This window comes from Dermacentor variabilis, chromosome 8 (assembly GCF_050947875.1).
Source record: "Dermacentor variabilis isolate Ectoservices chromosome 8, ASM5094787v1, whole genome shotgun sequence".
Classification (NCBI taxonomy): domain Eukaryota; kingdom Metazoa; phylum Arthropoda; class Arachnida; order Ixodida; family Ixodidae; genus Dermacentor; species Dermacentor variabilis.
In genome coordinates, this window is record NC_134575.1 from 88781173 (window position 1) to 88802049 (window position 20877).

The 20877-nt window shown below is 46.2% G+C and overlaps 1 protein-coding gene across 2 annotated transcripts in view; it reads right to left on the bottom strand.

Annotated features, from left to right (window-relative positions):
- LOC142590390 (4-pyridoxate dehydrogenase-like) overlaps positions 1-20877 on the bottom strand; it is a 92148-nt gene that overhangs the window by 41378 nt on the left and 29893 nt on the right. For both annotated transcript variants that reach the window (XM_075702474.1, XM_075702473.1), the window contains exons 2-4: positions 12192-12379; positions 8689-8891; positions 5072-5267 (exon numbers count right to left, since the gene is read on the bottom strand). In XM_075702474.1, the coding sequence (XP_075558589.1) occupies positions 5072-5267; positions 8689-8891; positions 12192-12345 (553 nt within the window). In that variant the 5' untranslated portion in view covers positions 12346-12379. The remainder of the gene's footprint in view (positions 1-5071; positions 5268-8688; positions 8892-12191; positions 12380-20877) is intronic.

Here is a 20877-nt window from a genome sequence, read left to right on the forward strand (position 1 = left end):
CTGCTACTCACTGAACATAGCAGTCCCAGCAGCGTAGCAGAAATCTTCCTCGCGTCTGTGCTTGCTGCATACCAGAGTTGTAGCCGATGGCTGTCTGCCGGTTCTAAGTTTCGCGAGCCAAAGCTTCACACAGGTCCTTGTCCTGTGGCTACGTGTGAATAAGGCAGACATCGGTCTCCGTTGCGTACGTCCGGCACTGCGGTACCATGCTGCACACCTCCAAATGCAGCCACTACCTATTATAGTTATTTCATATGTTGTCAAGCAGACAGCCAAGGCGGGAAAGCCTCCCCACTTAATCAGTACCGCAGCGCAGGTGCGTCTTTAAACTTTCGTTTTCAGCTCGCTTCGGCGCTTCTGAAGCAGCCGACGCGGCCGTTGTGTCCACGTGATCCCTCATGCCATGTCACGCCGACGGTGGCGCCAGCTTTTCCAGTTGTGGTCCTCGCCCCCAATCCACGCGTTCCTTATCTGCTCAAGCTCTCGCCTGCGTTGTAAGTGGACCTCGGTAATGTCTACAAAAAATCAATTAGGGGTGTGTGAATATTCGAAAAGTTCAAGTATTATCGAATGTTACATTTTTATTATACATATTCGGTTCGGGAAATAGATATTCGAAAATGTTCAAATACTCGGTCGGATACGAATATACAAATCAAATCGAATTTACTGCTTGTTATGCGGGAGAAACTACGGTTCTTAGCATTTTTTGCATCTAACCTAAGATGGGGGTGATTCTGTGCTAAATTTTGCAATATTGTGTTGCAAGTGAAATTTTGCCTGTAAAGCACACTTAGCCACTGAACAAGCAAATAATGTTGGAAAGCCAGTTTATCAGTATCAAGGGGCACGGGTTTGCGACAGCAAGGGTGCACTTTTACAGCGGAGCTGTTAGAATCTCGCTGCGTTTTTCTTTACGTTCGCAGCTTCGCCGAGCTGGGGGAGAGAGAGCTGAGAGAGAGTTAAAGCAGAGTAGAAAAATAGCATCGCGCAGCACAGCGACGCGACGAGTGTGGGTGGAGCCTAGCGGGGGAGAAGGAGAGGCGTGGAGGGGGCACAGGTGGTGCGACGTCATAGCTCTCCTACAAAAACCCGCGCGCTCACTTAGGCGGACTTCAAGAAGCTATTAGGCACACGGCGCCGGAGCTAGCATGCAACAGGGCACGGTTGCTGGATAAAAAAAGAAAAGGTTTGGCCTGCCGCATGCATCGAAAACGCTGTGATCCGGCCCGGCGCCCCCCAGTGGGGGACTGTTCAGCGGCCGCGAGTTGCCACCGCGGCGCGTTGGTGCAGCGTCTGGCACACGACACCGACGCATATGGCGTCTCAACAAATCGCTTTCGTTGCGGCGGCCGCCTCAAGTGGCGCGCAGTCCCAAGCGAAACTCCCCACAAAGGAAGACGGCATGTATTTTAACGCGATAGCGTTAAGGAGCTCGTGTCGCAGAAAAGCCGGTGTCGTCGGCGTCGGTGTCGGTGTCGGCGTCCGCGGCGTTGGCCGTGAGTGATAAATCATGGCAGGCACTTCATAAATAAAAAGCAACTTCCAAGATGGGCTGGGTGGGAATCGAACCAGGGTGTCCGGAGTGTGAGACGGAGACGTTACCACTGAGCCACGAGTTTTTTTTATTACCGGCTAGGCAAAAGAAAATACAATGTGAGTATTACATGGCCATAAAAAACAACTAGTCAATGCCGGATCAGTGTGGTGTGATAAGAACGATGTAGGCTAGTCACTTTGTCCAAAGCACTTAGCCAATCAGGAGGATCACTCTGTGTGCAGAAAAAATTCGCGTATATATAACACACTTTCAATGAAGTATTCATGTGCTGGGGCCTGGACAATGCGCTCATGTCTAATATCCATACGCGTTCGCCACACACTGTGCATGCACAGAAGCATTAACAGATCGACAGGCACACACTCTGGTTCCGCGCATGGCAGGAAGCGTATTCCGAAAGCACTTAACGGCAATTCCTTTTTAAGGCTACGTTTTAGAATATCCCACAAAAACACTGCGTCATGACAGTCCAAAAAGATATGCTCAATCGTCTCCGGTTTTTTGCATATAAAGCACTTCACAGACCAAGGTACAAAAATGCCTTTGCTTTGCAGCCACGGTTTCACTGGGAGAGTGCCTGTATGTAGTTGAAAAAAGAAAGATTTAACAGAAGCTCTTACCGGCATACGTTTAACTCTCTTAAGAACATCTCGTTCTGAACCTAAAACAAATACTGTACGATACAACGGTACAGGCAAGAATACATCAACAAGATCTTTGTACAACTTCTTACTAGTAACAACGGCCAGGTATTCACTAGAAAATCTTGCTTTTAGTATTCGGAAAGACGCGACCACTTCACGCAAAAAAGCACTCAAAGGCATTGGCCCCGCATACATGGACGACACTACATAATCAGGCAATGAATCACGCAGTCTAGCTTGAATCATTGTTCTCAGAAAAGCATCCTTTTGATCACGCAAAAAAGTAAACCTGCTTACAATCTGTTTGAGGAACAAATGTGACAACCCCAGCCCCCCGTTAAACACTCTATGGAACAGATTACTACGACTTGTACGTTCCCATGTTGAGGCCCAAATGAACACCGCAAATACTCTATGTAGCTTTTGCACAGACATCCTCGTCAGACATAACGCTTGCATCACATAAAAGATTTTCGCGACTAAAAACAAATTACACACTGTGGCTCTTGCAAACATTGAAAATTTATGCCCTCCCCATTTGCCGGTCTGGGTTTTCATTCGCGCTACTTCATTGTCCCAATATTCTTTGCTATCTCGATAATGTTCGAGGGGGACACCTAGGTAGGTGCCTGGAGTTACCGCCCATTGCATCTTACAAAAAGTCTCAGGCTTGTATTGCCAATTCCCATGCCAAAAACCAAGACACTTCTTTCAGTTAATAGCACTTCCACTTGCAGTACAAAATTTTACAGCCTCTTCTACAACTGCTTTGACACTGTCATAGTCCGTACAAAACACTGCTACATCATCAGCATATGCTAAAACTCGAACTTCAGTTTTATGAAACGTGTAACCCCGAATGTTTGGGCTCTTCAGCAGCCGCAAACAAAAAGGGCTCGAGGTAGAGAGCGAAAAGCAGGGGGGATAAAGGACAGCCTTGTCTCACAGACGACAGCACCACTGAGCCACGAGTTCGATGCTTCAAAGCGGTACAAAAGCGCCTCTAGTGAACGCGGCGTTGCCTTAGAAACGAGCTGTTTCCAAGGCTCAGGCGTGCGTCGCTTGCTCAGGCGCACATTTCGTTGTCGCGCCGAACGCTGCGTTGCTCGACGCTCACCGCGTCCGATGCGGGGCGCGTAGTCGCTGCGCCGTAGCCCATTGTCTTACACCCCTTGGCGGGTCGACGGGAACGCTGTCGCGTTCCACTCTTGAAGGCGAAGCTTAAGCGTCCTCCAATTTTTTCTGAAGCTTTAACTTCCCGCAGATCCGCTGGTCTCTGGCACTCGGACTCGGCAGATGGACAACGGGCCCTAGGGGAGCAAGCGCTCTTCTTCACTAGGACTTACTGTCGGCCTTAAATAGAGTTTTTCCTCCTCCTCCTCCTCCTCGGGTGGTTGTGATAGCAGGGCCACGTATAGTTCTTTTTCTTTTTTTTTCAGAGCCACCCCTAATTCTGAGCTTATCGCTTGACAGCAAGTGCGATGAGTGACGACTGGCACCGGATGAAATGTCTCCTATTTAGGGAATTTGATGCGGTATAATAACGCACAGATTGGCAAGGACAGCTAGGGGGAATTACTCAATTTTCAAAGTTAACATGAGGCAAATACACAATGTCTTAGTATAAAGGGTTTGTAGTCTAGTTTCTTTAGCATTGACAAAATAAATGCAATGTTCCAAAGCTACAAATTAACCCAACTTGCTGATAAATGCATGCTCATATCATTATTTAATATTCGATTCGTTATCCGAAGGTAAATATTCGTATTCACATGCGAAAATTTCGATATTCACACACCCCTAAAATTAATGTATCAAAACAGAAACATTGCCAAGCCCAGCGCGATGAGAGCGGTGATGTCAAAATCACCGCGGCTTACACGGGAGCGGCCCTATTAGCGGCCCCATGCTACCTTGCCCGGAATTCGGGCAAGGTAGCATGGCGTGCCGAATTGAAGTGCACCGGCTTTGCACTATGTAGGAGGTGTGGGCCAAGCGTCTCATGTTGCTCGCTTGCCGCGTGGAGTTAATAATTCGAAGGTCCGAACAGCGGCATTAAATTGGAGATCAATGCTTTCGGATGCACAACTCATAAGGAGTGCTTAGTGTGCTCGGAGTTCTTTTTTTATTGCTCAGTTACAGAGTTGTGAACTTGATACTTAGGTTTCTTTTGTTTTCCCCAATTTTGCGATTTTCGCGAAAAAATATTTCTCAGTTCTCATGGATTTACATAGAAGCTCCGGAGATGAGGTTTTTCCTAAGCGACTGTCCAGTCTGCTGGATTACATGCCAAGTTTAGCCAGCTATGAGATTTCAAATACTAAGGAGACGTTTTCTGTAAAAGTGGACAATCTTGTACCCCACCGAAACACCTGCCACCTGCAACTGCTGAATCTGTTGGTCAGACTCAATTAACTCGCAGCATGAACCAAAATACTTTTTAAGGCCTACCAATCAGGGTCCGTACTCAAAAAAGGTCTTGCACTAGAAACGTCCTCAAGAGCAACGGCCTTCAAGTCGGGACGTTGTACATGTTTTCAGAGAAGGCGGCTGGTCAGTGGCAAACAACACTTCTGAACGAAACGCTCTGGGAATTCGACCGAAAATATTTGCGGGACATAGGCAACGCAAATCGAATTCATACCGTTTTCGTCGGTCGCCTTCACTAATAATACGGCAAACAGCAGGACTTCCTGCAATAATCTCTTGCGAACAGTTCTGGCATAAGGGCTTCGTGTGAACGGGAATGTAGACCCCGAAGTCTCAACTTTTCACTGCATAAAGGAAAGTAAGCCAAGTGCGCGAGTTGTGCTGTATCTAGTCCTTCAGTGCTATATCTAGTCCTCGGAGAGGCTACTCAACTCACTGACGTGTTCAGGCACCCCGCTCACGTTGAATGTCTCGATGGCTTTGAAGTGGGGCAACACGCTTGAGTAGTTCCATCCGATGGCCTTGTAATAACTTTCCCATCGGTTGAAGTCATGTTGGCTTCCCCGCACGAACACCATGGAGTTGATGGAACTGGTGCCGCCTAGAATTTTTCCCGTGTTAATGGCAGCCACCTGTCTCGACAGGTGCAAAACGAAAAGAACTTATCAGCAGAACGCCTCGAATTCATGCCTCGGTAATGAGAAATGACATTCAACCAATGCCCCCCGTTCGGTCGCATGACCTGTAAGATCTTCGCGGCAGTTAGAGCTTGTAATGTTGTCGGGTCAATGTACGTAGTGTCAAGGCGCTCACGTCCACATTACTGTGCTAGTTGCACTATTATACGGAAAAGAACAGTGCAGCACACGGAGTGGAAATTAGAAAGACATTCACAGCACAAACTAGCACCTTTTTTTGTTTGTCGATCGGCAGCACTACGCATGGTGTCTGCAAAGTCTGTGCCCATTGTGAGAAAAGAAGTTCATTAAAACGAATTTCAGTTTGTCTAAAAAATTATAATAATTACACCATTCTAAAGCTTATATGGACCCCAACATTGTCCGCAAGAGTACGCAACCATTCAGCCACTGGTTTCATCGATTAGCGCAATTCTGTCGGAATATTCTTGAGCCCCGTTCAAACTCATGGCTCAAGCTTTTCCAAAGCATGCTGCTGATTATGCTGGCTGCTCACGGTAATCATAAAAAAACTTTAACATTTGCTAACCATTGATCATCAGCCACATTTTTTTAATTATTTTGCCAGTTGGCTCGCAACATATTCTTTCAGCAATAATGAACGTTCCTTGAGTTTTTCATTCCCGAATCGACCAGCCTGCCTTAACTAGTGACACCTGCAAGTGCATATTCAAGGTACAGCGTGAATGGTACTGAAACGAACAAAAATGTGTTGTCGTGCACTAGCCCTAGAACCCCAACACGGTATAGAGGTGTTGCTTCCTACATATCGTAGGGATTTAAAGCATAGAGCATAATAAAATACGTGTACCGATGACCAGGAGGCTTCAGCACTGATATGTCTCTTTTTTGTTAATGCCCATAATAATAGGCTGCAGTCGTAGCTGATGAAGTATGCATTGTTTAATCATATTTGCAATCGTTTCATGATACCGACACATGTTCTTATTTATCTTTTTTCTCGGGGACTGCATTTCATCCGCTACACAACTTAACACTACCGCTCAGCTCAAGACGCGCCTGCATCATTTCGTACTTACTGTAATGTTATCGCTGATACTACCTGTCGTGAGCGTTCTCGCTGAACCTGGTGTAATGAGATTGCACGCGCGACGGGAATAGCGTTGACGTTTCTGGAAGGTATGCGACTACCAGCAATTACGCCGGAAACTTCGACGAATGATGCGTAAAAGGCCGCGCTTAACCTGCAGGTCAGATTTCGACGATTGCCAACTGTGCTCGTCGCTTTCCAAGTGCCTTGAGCAAGGTCCATCTAAACAGGTCGCGAAGCTTGGAGCAAAAAGCGTACCAAAACCTATCACCAGAGACATCAATTAGTGGTGCTCGATTGAAGCGCGACTAGGTGAGGGGGGGACAAACACTAAAACTAGAAAACCTATGTGAAAAAAATCTGAAATATTTAATCAGAATACTGTCATACGAGTAAATATATCGTTTCGAATATTCTTGCTGTACTAAAACAACAAATATTCATTTTTTTTTCAATTCACAATTTATTAGTTCGTTCTTGGTAACCCCCTACCAACCCCTGATTCTGTCACAAGACTTGGCAAGGCTGCGCAAATCAGCTATTATGTCGTGCGGAATGGCGTTGCACACTTGAACGGGGTAGTTTCATCCGTGTTCTTTTCTTTTTATTTCCTTGCGTGTTTGTTCAAAGTGTGGCGTGCGCTTCACTTCAAATTTTGCATGACCTAGCGCTCGGCATTCATTGGCGAAAGGTGTGAGTGGAGGATTTTTGTTATCGTACAAGTTCACGCTGCTGCATCCGACGCGCTGTGTCTCGTCGTGGCGATAAATGCGGAACCCTCATTTGCGACTGTGTGCTGGCCATAGTACATTTCATTCATTGAAACATGTTTTCTTTAGTCATATATACGGGTTGCATTATTCTAGACGAATAAAAGTGAAGTTGCTTTTGAAACCTGTGTGGCACTGTCATTTATTTTCATCCTGTTCGTTCACCTTCCTAAGAAACCTGCTGGAACAATCGCTGTCAATGGCAGCATAATTATGTTCACATTAACACATACGCCACTCCTATAGTTTAATGACACGCTGACGCTTCAGCACAGGTTAGTCCCAAGCTCGCCTCATCTTCATAAGAAAAACTGCTGGCGTAGCGGTCGAAATGCCGGACGCTAAAAAAAAATTCAAACATTCGCGCCAAAGAGCATAGGATCTTGACGTCACTAATTTCCGGTTGCGACGTCACTTTTCTTTTTTTTTTCTTTTTGCTTGCAGTTAGTTGTCCCCCCCCCCCTATACGTAGATGGTGACAGTTGAAACGAGCCGCCATTTTCTTGACATGTGGGCTTCTATGAAAGCTTTGCTACTAGTTTACGTATACCTTGTTTTCGGTGTCACCTGCCTTTGTTGGCGCAGGTTCGCCCAACCAAAAGTTGGTTTCGTGAGCCACAGTTTTTCTACTGTGTTCTTCCCCGTCACTACAACGTGACATTACTAATTAAAATTATGTGTTTTTACGTGCCTAAACCACGATCTGATTATGAGGCTAACCGTAGAAAGGAACAAGGAAAATTTTGACTACCTGGGGTTCCTTAACTTGCTCCTAAATCTAAGTGCACGGATGCTTTCGCCTTCCGTCTACTATTTTTCCTGCACTGAAGACTTGCCCGAATGTGTAATGTTTGCTTTGTATTATACGTGTACCATAATGTATGTGTTGTGTATGAACTCAAGCAGCATGTGTTGTCATGTACCCTACGATGATAGCTGCTACTGACTTAAGGAAGGAAATATTTAAGTCTTCCAAAATGACCTAAAAAATGATCGTACCGCAGGGCTCAAGTACAATCAATTGCCTTATGCAGTAATTTCCAAAAATGAGTGTCTTGCTTTTTTTGTTTTTGTTGCTCTTATGTTTAATACCATGTCGATGATGCCGCGCGCAACATTTCACGGCTGCAATAACTTCTGAATATAAAACAGGCAGTCTTAATTCGAGTTTTCATATCACCCTAGAAGGAAAATTCTACCGCAATTCTCACTATTTTTTACTAGCCCCTTCCGTGCCATGGACGAGCTTGGCTCATCCGCACGTTTCTGGTAAAAACAACATGAACGAGCTGGCCTGGTCTCAGTAGCTTGCCGCGCTTCTCGTAGATGGCAGCAGACAATCCGTGGGGTAACGCAAAGAGGAGCGAACTTGTTCTTTCGGTAAAGGTGAAACAAGTTGGCAACTGGTATATTAACAAATATTTTAGCCATTTTGGATCCGAATTATGCACAATAGCGCCACATGGAAGTGGCTAGTGCGGTCACGCAATCTTACATCGAACAAACAAAATCAATCCATCCACAAGACACTCACACGTCCTGGGAAGGAAAAGCACGAATGCTTTTGCGGCACTGTGACGTACTGCCAGCTGTTGTTCTTGTTGGCTGCAAAGGGTGCCATGAAAGGAACCATAAGGTCTGGCGTCTCTTCTCCACCGGCTTCGAGGAGAAGGACGCTGTAGTTGCCGCTCTCCGAGAGGCGGTTAGCCACTACGCTTCCTGCTGAGCCGGCGCCCACTGCGCATACGGGAAGAGCAATCAATGAAATGCTGAAAATTCGGTTGAAAGCGGGAAAAATTTATATAAATTTCCCGTAAGGCTGCACAAACGCTACAGCATGCTGTGTGCACCCGTGGGCAATAATTTATATATATAGACCACCAGCCAATCTGACTATGGTCAGCTGAATAAAATTACAGCGATTTTAGTTCTTCTCCGTGATATTTTTTGCGGAAACCGGAGAAATTGTTCCCTTTTGTCTCTCTTTCTGTCTGCAATTCATGACGGCTCATAGTCGTGACTCGTGACAACGTAGTTCTGGCATCTAGCGACTGCATTTAACTGCTGCAAATGTGGCGGTTTGTCACTGTGTCACTGCGACAGAAAACTGTTGTTGTTCCATCACCGCTAAAAACAAATATAAGATATGTGATGGAAGTGTATGTCCTATTTTGACAGATGCTGAGTCAGGTCTTAAGTGGAGTGATCTCTACACCGCCGATAGGCTGACTTGTTAGACGGCATCACGTGGTGCCATACATGCCCCCATGACTTCACTCTTCTCGTGCTTATGCGTAACCAACACTCGCGCAAAAATACCCGTTATGCGAGCTCGCACGAGCTGCAGTGGCCGAGCCCCTTGTCTGTCGCATGGAATTTATAAGCCAGCTTCCTCCCGATCTGTCTCCTTGATTGGGGCGGTGGTTCGCAGGGAAGCAAAACAAATTTCGCAGATCTATGCAAATTCGAGCAACTCGTGCGTTAAGCGAGTTTTGCCACTTCTCGGAAGTCCCCGCAGGCTCCGATTTTTTCACTGCCCGAAATATACCAAAAACTTTGAAAATGCTTCATTACGTCTATTGCGAGTCTCTTCAAACACTACATATCCGAGCATATACTATACTTCTGTCCACTCCATTAATTAGGACGCATGGTTCTGCTCGCTCCGCCGGCTCTGCTAACGCCCACGTCCGGCTGCGCCTTCTGACGTGCTCGTAACGCGCTGCGTTGTCGCCTAATAAGCCTGGAATACATAGAGCGTTTTTGAGGCGATTTTCGCCTCACGGCGCCGATTTGACGCCCGGCGTCGAGAAAAACGCCCACCGCCGCCGATCGGGACCGGCTAGATTTTGACGCGGCGCGCACGCGTCTGATGCTGCCGGAAGTGCCTGTCGGAGTCACTTCTGTCTGTTTTCGGCGCGAGCGGCCAGCCGTCTCACCGTTCCTTGCCATCCCTTGAACACTTCGGGCGCGTGCGCTGAAACTCTGCGCAATCCGCGCACCCGTTTCAGTCGCACAAGGTCGCCAGACGAAACATTTCCGGCCAACTCTCTCCGCTGAACATCCACAAAAATATCGATACAATACTAAACATACCTGGTAAGGTGTATAGACATATTAGTGGGGTATTTATTGCATAATTTATTAATTATAACACAAGCAAACAACATATAAGCATTGTTCGTTCATTTAGTGGTAGCCTAAACATTTTTGCCTTCTCTGGCCACACTGCGGCGGCGTTCGCCGCTCATACGCCTCATGTAGCCTGGCCGGCGTCCCGCCAGCGCGTTTTTTTTTTTTTTGGCGCGCGATAATCACAGGATAAAAACGCCCCATGTAGCCCTCGCTTTAGGCTGGATCCACGCAGCTGTCATCCGCCCCGTCCCGTCACCATCACGGCGCCCGTCAAGATAAAGCGTTTCCTCGACATGTTCAACCCGGAAACGGGATGCATGCGACATTGTCTGACGCTCTTAACGTTACCGGTGACCTTTATTTGAGCAGAAACTGGTGATGAAACGTTCTTTCCTGACGGAGGCCTTCGCGGTGGTGGTCGCGGGACGGGCAACTTTATGGCCGTACAAATCAGGCCCAGTGACGGCTCATCCCCGTCGTCGGTTCCAAGCAGATCGTTTTCACCGACGCTTCGATCATATGGCTGCTTGTGGGATCCGAAGAAAGCTGAGTTAACATCATGGCTGTCATTCAGTCTGCCTACGCCATCTGTAAACCGTTGTTGTGGAAGTCCCTGAACAGCTTCCCTGTAAAACCGTTGGTTCAACCGGTGTCCCTTGCGCGCCTATGGCGCTGATGCCTATTGCTGCACCTCGCCTAGGTTGGTATGGACCAAGGGACCGTATAAATAAAATAGTTAGGCGTATAACTGTTCGTCGGAGAGGTGTTAGCGAATTGTCATGCCGGACAAAACCCTTTAGAGGGCGGCCGGCCTTTGCCAAAGAGTCCTTACGAACGAAAAGCTTTAGGAGTTCAGCTCCGTGGGCCGAATTCATTGAACTTTTCGTTCTTAAGTGCCATTTGGCAATGGCCAGCCACTTTCGGTGTTAAATTTCCTCTGTAGATATTACCCCTGCCCTTCATGCGGCCGTACTCATCCAACGCTATCTAGATATCACAAGGCCTGTGCACTCTGCTTTATGATGTCACGCTACTAGGGCCGAAATTTCTATTCGCAAATACGGCGTGACGAAAGCGGTTATGTCAAGATCAGCGCGGCTGACTCGGCAGCATTTCCCTTTGATTCCTATGATAGTCGGCCCTAGTAGCATGACGTCATAAAGCACAGCGTACAGGCCTTGTGCTATCTAGGTGGCTTTGACTCATCACAGTGCCAATTATCTATCTTCACTATACATTCGGTACCTTGAGTAATCCTTGAGTAAGGGCAATGCCTTCTAAATACGTTTGTCTCAAAAAAAAACGATGGCGCTTATTACTTGTTGGCTTATGCAAAATCGACTATTATTCTGGCACCCGCCAATAATGGCGGTGCGCTCGCCGCTCTGTTGGGCAATCGCGCAGGGCGCGCAGTAACGTAAAGCTTGTCTGAAATTCGGTGTACGGGCTGATTTCACTGGTTCGTTCGCAGGCGTTTATTTTCATATACCAGCCATATTTCGGTATCACTATTCATGTTCGATATCACTATTCCGTGGTATAGTTGTTCTTTCGAGCCGTACTATTCTAAGAACGTTGACCATAATTCATAAAGCTATTAGTTCGTGAGTGTCCTTGCCACCGGCTGACTACCTATGCTAATAATATGTCCAGCGTGAGGATTTGCAGACACTTGCTCTTAAAGAACGATTCTATATAAAAGCATTTTGTAAACAATCGCATCTATCAGTGCATTTTCAGAACTTCCCGAATTTATCCACATCGCTCAGCGAAACTGTTGTTTCAACAATATTATGTGGAGCATTTCTAGAATATCTTGTTCGCTAGAAAACTAGGCCATAAGAAACATGGCCTACAACCCTTATCACAAGTACACGTATACGTGAACGAAAGAAGTATTACCTATGATGTAATCGTAACAGCTGCGGAGATGTATGCCATTCCTTTCCTTGCATCCCAATCTTCCAGGAGCACCGCCTTTCGTGTCGCCAAGTGCGTGACAAAGTGACAGCCGTAATATTACGAAGACAGTTACTGCAAACAGTGGGAACGCCATGGAACATTCCAGAGGGCGCAGCACTCCAAGTTATCTGAAACCACAAAGTTTAAAGAACAATCAAGAGCACATAAATTGGTAAAAGCTCTTATCGTGGGTTTAAAAATTTCATAAAGCGACGCAGCTCACACCTTACAGATACGACGGCAAATCATTAAGTATTTGTCTCTATTTTTATACGCAAAATGACGACTATAAACACGAAGTCAACATATACATTCCCAGTGGTGGACCGTTCTCGGACCGGCCCGGCCATATCTGCGGGTAGCTCCACGGCACGGCACTGCTGTCAGTTGTTTAAGATGACAGTTGTTCTTCACACGTACATGGCGTACGAGGAGCGAAGTGTGATTCGTTTTCCATGGAGCAAGGTACAAACGTCCATCGAAATCCACAGGGAAATGCAGCCCCTAGTATGGGGAAAGGTGTCTGGCAGGACGACTTCTCGTCTACACCGATGGCTCGGTGACGCCGGACGGGTCTGGTGCTGCGGCTTGCACGGCACCGGACATCTCGGAAACGCGCCAGTGCCGACTGCGCTTTGCCGCGTCATCGACAGTGGCCGAACTCGCCGCCATCCATCTCGCTGCCGACCTTCTTTTGGAACATCCGAACATTGTGTCAGCGGCCATTCTCACTGACTCTCGTGCGGCGCTTTGCATGCTGGCCAGGGACTACGGCGGAGTGCCCCTTGTTGTTCGAGTTGGCTGCAAGCTGCGACACATCGTGAATCAAGGCTGCGACCTGGCGCTTCAATGGATACCCGCGCACATCGGATTGCCAGGCAACGAGGAGGCTGACTCCCTCGCCAAGGCGGCGCACGGTGAGCGCTTTCCCCTCACCCACTTGGTGACGAGCTTCGACGCGGCCAAGACAGCGGTTCTGCGCAGCCTCACTGCGCAACAGCCCGATCGGCGCGTCGCGGCGGGAACGCCCCCGCGCCTGCTCCCGCGTGCGGGCCTCTCTCGGGCTGACTGCGCCTTCCTTCTCCGCCTGCGCATCGGCTGCTACAAAACAGCGGCGCGCACACACAGGCTCACGGGAACCGGCAGCCCCGTGTGTGGTAACTGCGACGACGTGGAGACACTAGAACACCTTCTGCTTCACTGCCCGGCCTTCGAGACCGAGAGGGAGGCTCTGTACGCCTCCTACCGCCGATATGGCTTGCCATGCACCACCCTGCAGTGCCTACGCTTCCCCAATGCTCACAGTTCCATCACCAAGCGTGCATTTTCGGCATTGATGGAATTCTGCGAAGCAACACACCTCAGAGCGCGGCTGTAGGCCCCGCAAACGCTTTGCTACATTGTCGCATTTTATTTTTCGCTATTCCGGTCTCTCTCTCCTTTTTACTTCCGGTCACTATCTCCATCTTTTTCTCCCCACACCCCTTTCCCCGTGCAGTGCTGTTGAGGTGTCCTCCTGTGAGAGACAGTTACGGCACTGCACTTATCTCTTCCATTTCTCTTTAAAAATCACTTCACAAAGGTGTCTTGATTTGAGAAGTGTGAGATGGTCGCGTTGTGAATTCGCAAAATAACCTGAAGACTTGCATGACAATGAGTGCTTGGGGAGGCCGCGTGCGTCGCTGACGGGCGACAACACTTCCCGCGTGGATGCAGTGGTGCAGACGGATCGGCGTGTGCCCTCTAGGACATTTCCCGGGAGCTTGACATTCCGCATGGGAGTGTTCACGACATCGTTCACAATCCTTAGGGTACCGGAAGGTTTCATGTCGGTGGGTGCCTAAGCAGTTGGATGACAAGATGGACGGCAGGCGAATGATTGCTTCACTGAATCATCTGCAACCGTATGCCGAGGAGAGTGAACGTTTCCTGCACCGCAGTGTTACTGGCGATGAAAAGTGGCTATGCTTTTCACGCCGGAACCGAAGATGCAGAGCTTGGTGTGGAAGCATCCGGGTTCGTCTGTGACAAAAAAAAATTCCGTTCAGTGCCATCTGTTGTAAAAGTTATGTTTACGGTCTTCTGGAATCGCCGCACCGCTCCTGCCGGATTTCATGCCACAAGGTGCAACCACCAATGCCAACAGTTATTGTTCCACACTGTCACGTCTGCTGGTTGCCATCAAGTGAAAACGCCGAGGAATTCTCGATGTGGATAACGCGGTTATACTCCACGACAATGCGAGGCCACATGTAGTAATCAGAACTGCCGACAAGCTCCGGTCGTTTCAGTGGGAAAGTCTGTACCAACCACTATACAGTGCGGTCCTCGCCCCCTAGTTATTTCCACATTTTCGGTGCGCTGAAGAAGTTCCTGGCAGGACAGCGATTCATGTGCAACGATGAAGCCGAGACAGCAGTCCGACGGTACTGCCACAGTCAGTCGGACGAATTCTACTGCAGTAAAACATGGTGCTGGGCTAGTCGGTGATGCATTCTTTAAAACTGATGGTAGCGCTAAAAAGGACGGACACACGGTGAAAAGACGACACGACGACGAGGAAACGGGCATCTCAAGTTTTCTGCTACCATGGGACAAATGTCTGAACCTCTGTACGGACTATGGGGGAAAAGAGCGTAAGGTACGTAGAACAGTATGTTTGTTTGTAATTACCTGTATGTAGCTTACTTTGGCTAATAAAAAAATAGGGGTAGGGACTTCCTGATTCGCCCTCGTATTTCATGCAAATACAAGTAATCGTTCATTTAGGCCAACTACGAAAATGGCAGAGAGTCGATTTAAACCTAAAGTCGGCCGTTCAGACTGGCACTATTTTCTTATATAATATAAATACATCCGTGAGTGTCACCCAGATCAAAATTGGCTGACCCAACAAAGACGACGATTTCAATGGGAGAGGAAGTGGAGCGTATTTCAATGCCGCCGCATTTTCTGTTTAACTTATTTCTGCGATGATGTCCGAACACCATGCAAAAGAAACAGTCATCATTACATGAATATTGCAAAAAAGTCGTTGCATTTTCGCAGACTTTTTTTTAATTCACTCATTGACGTGAATGTGCTCGTACGGTGGCCGTGAGACTCAATCATCCTGGGGGCCCTAAGGAACATCGTAATTGCAATGCTCCAGTTTTTTATGGTGACATATGGCGATGGGGGGGGGGGGGGGGTCTTTTTCTTTATTTATTATTTATTTGTACATACTGCAGTCTATACAGACCAAGCAGGTGGGCGTATTTCCGCAAACAATCATGTAGGACAAGAATAATATATGCTCTTGTGTTAGACATATGGAACAGGAAAAGGAAGAGAGCGAAGAAAAAAAGTAACAAGTTGGCATTTTTGTATTGCAAAGGACGATATTCACACTATCATAAAAATGCACTGGGATAGTCAATATCACATCAAAATAACAAGTTCTTGTCAGAACAAAATGCACTTGCATAGGTGATAACATGAATAAAAGAGGGGAAAAATAACATTCCATATCATTGTGCAAAATACATGAGTAGTGCCTGCTCAAAATTATCAGCAGAGAAAATTTCTGAGGGTTTCTTTCTTTCTTTCTTTCTTTCTTTCTTTCTTTCTTTCTTTCTTTCTTTAGATAGTTTATGAGTGACGCATCGCCAGTCGCAAAAACCAGTAACGGATAAAACTACTGTAACAGCATAATGCTGTAAAAACTGCACGATCAAAATGTCCACAGCCATTAGTTCTTTAAGAGCAGGCACGTCGTCACACACTGTGCATCTGCAAATAATCGTTCTTATTATCATTAATCATGTAAGCGTATACAATCACCACAAAGAGAGATAAAATGGCGCTGACAATTGTCTCCCAAAAGGGCGCCACGCCCACCCGCTTACAGAGGAGTGAAATCAAAAGGAAGAGATGAAGGAGATAAAGGAGATAAAGTAGGGGGAAAAAGAGAGTAAAGAACAACACATCACACTGTCGCGCGCAGAGTACAAACATTGCCGACGATAGCATATTCGCGTGGATGGCGAGAATTCCCGCAGATTCTTGTGAGCCTCATATCGAGTCGAAGCAGGACCGTTCGGAAGCACCGTATCATTAAGCGCAGTTCGAGCGAGATTAAGTTGTTGGAACTTGTTCAGCAGCACATAGCGACAACTGTGGAAGGTTGAGCATCCTAACAGCAAGTGCTCAAGCGATACGTTTTAGTGTCCACAAGCCAGGCACGAAGGGCTCGCCACGCGTCCTCGTCCGTGAAGGCTCATGCACCTAAGAAATCAAAGAGCAAACACTCCAGTGATCTGGAATCTAGTTCATTTGGCCATCAAAGGCAACCAGTCAGGGCCGCGGGGCTCGTTATATTTTGTTCTTGAAGTAGTTTCGGGACCCTACAGTACGACGTCTCTTATAGCACGCAAGTTGCACTGGGGCGGTAAAGAACAGTGCTTGTGTCTCGTCCTTGTTACTTTGTGGATGCATGTGTTGGCGCTGTTACAATTCCTATGTCAAGTATGCACCAACTCGCCCAGAAAGAAGTTTTAATGAGGTAAATTTAAAGGTGGGCAAATACCAACTTTTGCGAATAAGAATTAAGCACAAGTATTAAGAATTGAATATAAAACCGAACATCGAACAGTCAATCACAGATGTATATATTTATAGCAGGAGTATTTATTTTGGCATAATCAGGTACTGGTGCCTGTACTGACTAGGGCAAGAAACAGCTATCAAGAATAAATTATCAGTATTAAACGGAAAATCACCAACTGTCACTAAAAGATCAGCACAGAGAGTCTCCCAACAACATTAGAGTCTCGTCGCAAACAAGCTTTGCAAGAAGGAATGACTGCTGTATGATTAGCTTTCCAAAAATGTGAAATAAATGGTTGTTCGAAAAAGATAAGAAATATTGAGAAAATACAAAAAGCTCCTAAACGACTTGTGTGCCGTAGACACTTATAAAGGGTCTGTTGCAAAGAAAATTTCAATGGTGCTAGAATAAAGTATCGAAATGAGACGTGGCTACACTACCCAAAACACTAAATCACAGACTACCAGCAAAAATCAAAGTTGCCATGTAAGCTTTCACAGCGAAACTCAAAACAGTTCCGTTACCTATTTTGTTTTCTAATTGTTCAACACCTCTAATCGTTGTCACGCTACTGATAACTAGCCATAATTTATTTAGCAGACGGGGAGTAGTACCCAGAGTTTACCGGTTGGCTGATACGAAATATGCGGTTAGTCGAATATTCGAAAATACCCTGCAGTTTATTTTCCTATATGAATGCGAACAAATAGTGTGTTGAATTCGATCCATATTCTAAATTTCCAATATTCGCCCCCCCAAGTCAAATCACATCATTCAATTGAATGTGGCAAAGTCACTGCTAACACTGGGCAACAATTTGAACAATGTGGCCAACAGACAAAGCGTTTCTTCAGGAAAGTACGTCGTTGGGCAAGTACATGCAACATCATGTACAGAAGATTTAAACACGCACTGAAGAAGCGCGTAGACAAAGAAGACGACAGGACTGCCTTCGACCTTTGTGAGTGCTGTTTATATTCTCACTATATGGAAGTGTTTCCTGCGCCTCTGTCGCCACCAAATCACCGACAATTCTCGTTTGTTGTTATATTGCTCGCGTGCACATAATCTGCAGCGCATGCAAGTACTGGCTAGAAAAAAAGTGGAGGAGCAAGCAAGCGCTTTGAACGAAATATTGACTGAAAACGTATGACAATTATATGTAGTTTTAAACACGAAATTAAAACACCAAAATAATGAGTAGCATAAAACAACTAATAAAATAACTAAGACACAATGTAGGAGCTGTAGTAACGTGGCAATCAAGATCAGCCGATTCGTGTTATGTAAAGAGTGGCAGAGGGCCGTCGATCATGGCCGCTCGATCAAAATTTTGAGGACGCTTAAGCTTCGCCTTTAAGAGTGGAACATGACGACATCATTCCTAGACCACTGACTGTTTCTCACGCTTCCCGGCAGCTGCACCCTTATGAAAATGGTTATGCCCTTTATGTTTACTGTATGTTTCCCGCAGTTCACATGAGGAAATGTCCTTTATGTTTCCTCCATGTTGAAATTTGGCCACTGCTTTTATGTTTCCTTCGTGTGTCCTCCCTTTATGTATCCCTTATGTTACCGTACTTTATGTTTCCTCCATGTTGAAATTTGGCCACTGCTTTTACGTTTCCTTCATGTGTCCTCCCTTTATGTATCCCTTATGTTACCGTACTTTATGTTTCCTCCATGTTGAAATTTGGCCACTGCTTTTATGTTTCCTTCGTGTGTCCTACCTTTATGCATCCTTTATGTGGCCGCAGTGATGAAATCCTGTATTTTACGTAGACATGCATAGATGAAGAGTTCCGTGTGCACATTTTATTTTTATAAACATTTCCTGAGTTAGAAAGTTTTGCATTGGTTTTCATTGTAAGGTTACTGTTCCCTACATGATGCAGCGCACGGATTGAAACTCTGCTATGGCACAGAAATTCATGCCAATTTGTTCTAAAATTACAAAGTAATTAGACTTCATAGATTATTTCAGTATAACACTTGGAGTGCCATGTGTACGTTCCTCACTGCAGTGCTGCTGTTCTAGTAATGTCTTTGTTACTAATATAAAATGTAACGTTTGGATAGAAAGATGAGGTTGGATCAGTGCTCGCACTTTTAAAAGAAAGTTTTGACTATACTTTGCAAAGGTTTGTCTGAAACTACGAACAGTTTATTCGATTATCTGGATGTTACTGCAATTTGCCACGTCTGCTCACAGCAGACCTCTGGAATGTGGTGCTTGGGACCTGAAAAACAAAACAAAAGCCAATCTTTTTCACTCATTCAAAAATATTCATATAAGCAAGAACAGCCTGGCCTGTATGCACACAGCTAAGAAACGTGGAGCAGTCAAAAACAGCTCATAAAAACATCAGGGCAACACAGAAGCTTTTAACTAATTGTTGTTTGAAACAGACTGAGCTGCCAGTCCACTCAGGTATTAAACTGCTCACAAATTCTTTTAAACATTTCTGCAGCAGCTGCTAAGTAGTACATGACATTTAGGAGTAGGCAACTGGTCAACAAATCTTTGTGTGCCTGCTTGTACAGATGTCTCGTAGTTATATCTCAAGTGGTTACACTGTTATATGGTAAAATTCAGGCGGGAATAAAACCAGCAGCAAACATCAGACTACCTGGGAAATTATCACCAAAACTCAAATATCTAGTAAATCAAACGAACAATCGATTGCGAAGGGTCTAAAACCTAGGCCGCGATTTTGTAGCAATCCCTTTTCCGATCCTACTCCTTTTGCTCATTGATCTGACCGACATTCGGCTATCGTTATTAACTAGAACAGCCAGCCATGGAAGGTGGGTTATAAGAGTGGCAAACATCGAGCGGAAAGCATCGCAAGAAAATCGCATCCCTTATTAGGCAGTGCTACAAGCCACTGTCTTTAACAATCGCAGGCACTGACATCCTGTTCTTCGGATGAAAATATTAATGAAAACGAGCGTCTGATTGACATGCCTCGATTAAAAAGAAATTTCGCTGTTGTTATGTCGGTCTATATTTGCCCTGCAATATACGCGAGCACGTCGAACACAAACAATGCAGACAAGTTCTCGCGAAGCTGGACTTCAAACTGAACACTATCAATAAAGTAATCTTCACAGAAGCTAATATCTGTTCAAGTGTCAAACATCGCAGTCGTGTGCCAACTCGCGATGCCCGTGACACATCGACATGTATTACACACGTAACTTGCGGAAATTCATATCTACGGAAGGATTTCTTGCCGGGAAACTACCGAGAAAACAGTAACTTTCAGCGTTTACGTAAATATTTGCCCATTAAGTCCCAACGATCAGCGGTGGTAGCACATCACTCCATAAAGCAAGTAAGCGGTAAGAAATAACACATTTCACGGAAACTCCCCTCGTGAAACGCTTCGCTAAATGTGCAGAGCAACATGGTCAACATACGCTCAGAACGTGTTCTGTTGTCGTTCCACAAAGCTTACTACATGAACCAGAAGCTGCGAGAATGCGCGCAAGCATCAGACCTGCTTACCTTCATTCTGGTCGGCAAACGGCTCCTTCGTCTCGCAGGCACCACGCGACGACGCTCTTTCCGGCGCGAACACTGTCGAATTGCCGATGAACACCCGCGCACGAAAGCACAACTTTCAACAAATTCTTCCACGCACCATAATTCGAAGCCACAGTACCAGGTATTCCACGAGCGAACGCGGACAGGCGAGAACAAAGGCAGCTCGGACGGGCGCTGTAGTACACATAAGACACTGGCGTATCACAGGAAACGTAAGGCGAACTAATGGCGTTACACGAGTCCAGAGGCTTCTTGATGGTTAATGCACACGGTACGGATCACAGTTTGTTTAGGCACTTCGAAAATATGATTAAATTACCGTGTAACTGCAACGAGCACTCTCACCGCACACCACAACGTGGCACAGCTAACCGTCACCCGTTACACTGCGGCAGCGCCGCGCTGCGGTTAACAAGTAAATTTAGCCTCCGAGATCTGCATTTCCTTTTAGAGCGTACATGTTGAAAAAGCACGGCCTTCGAGATTTA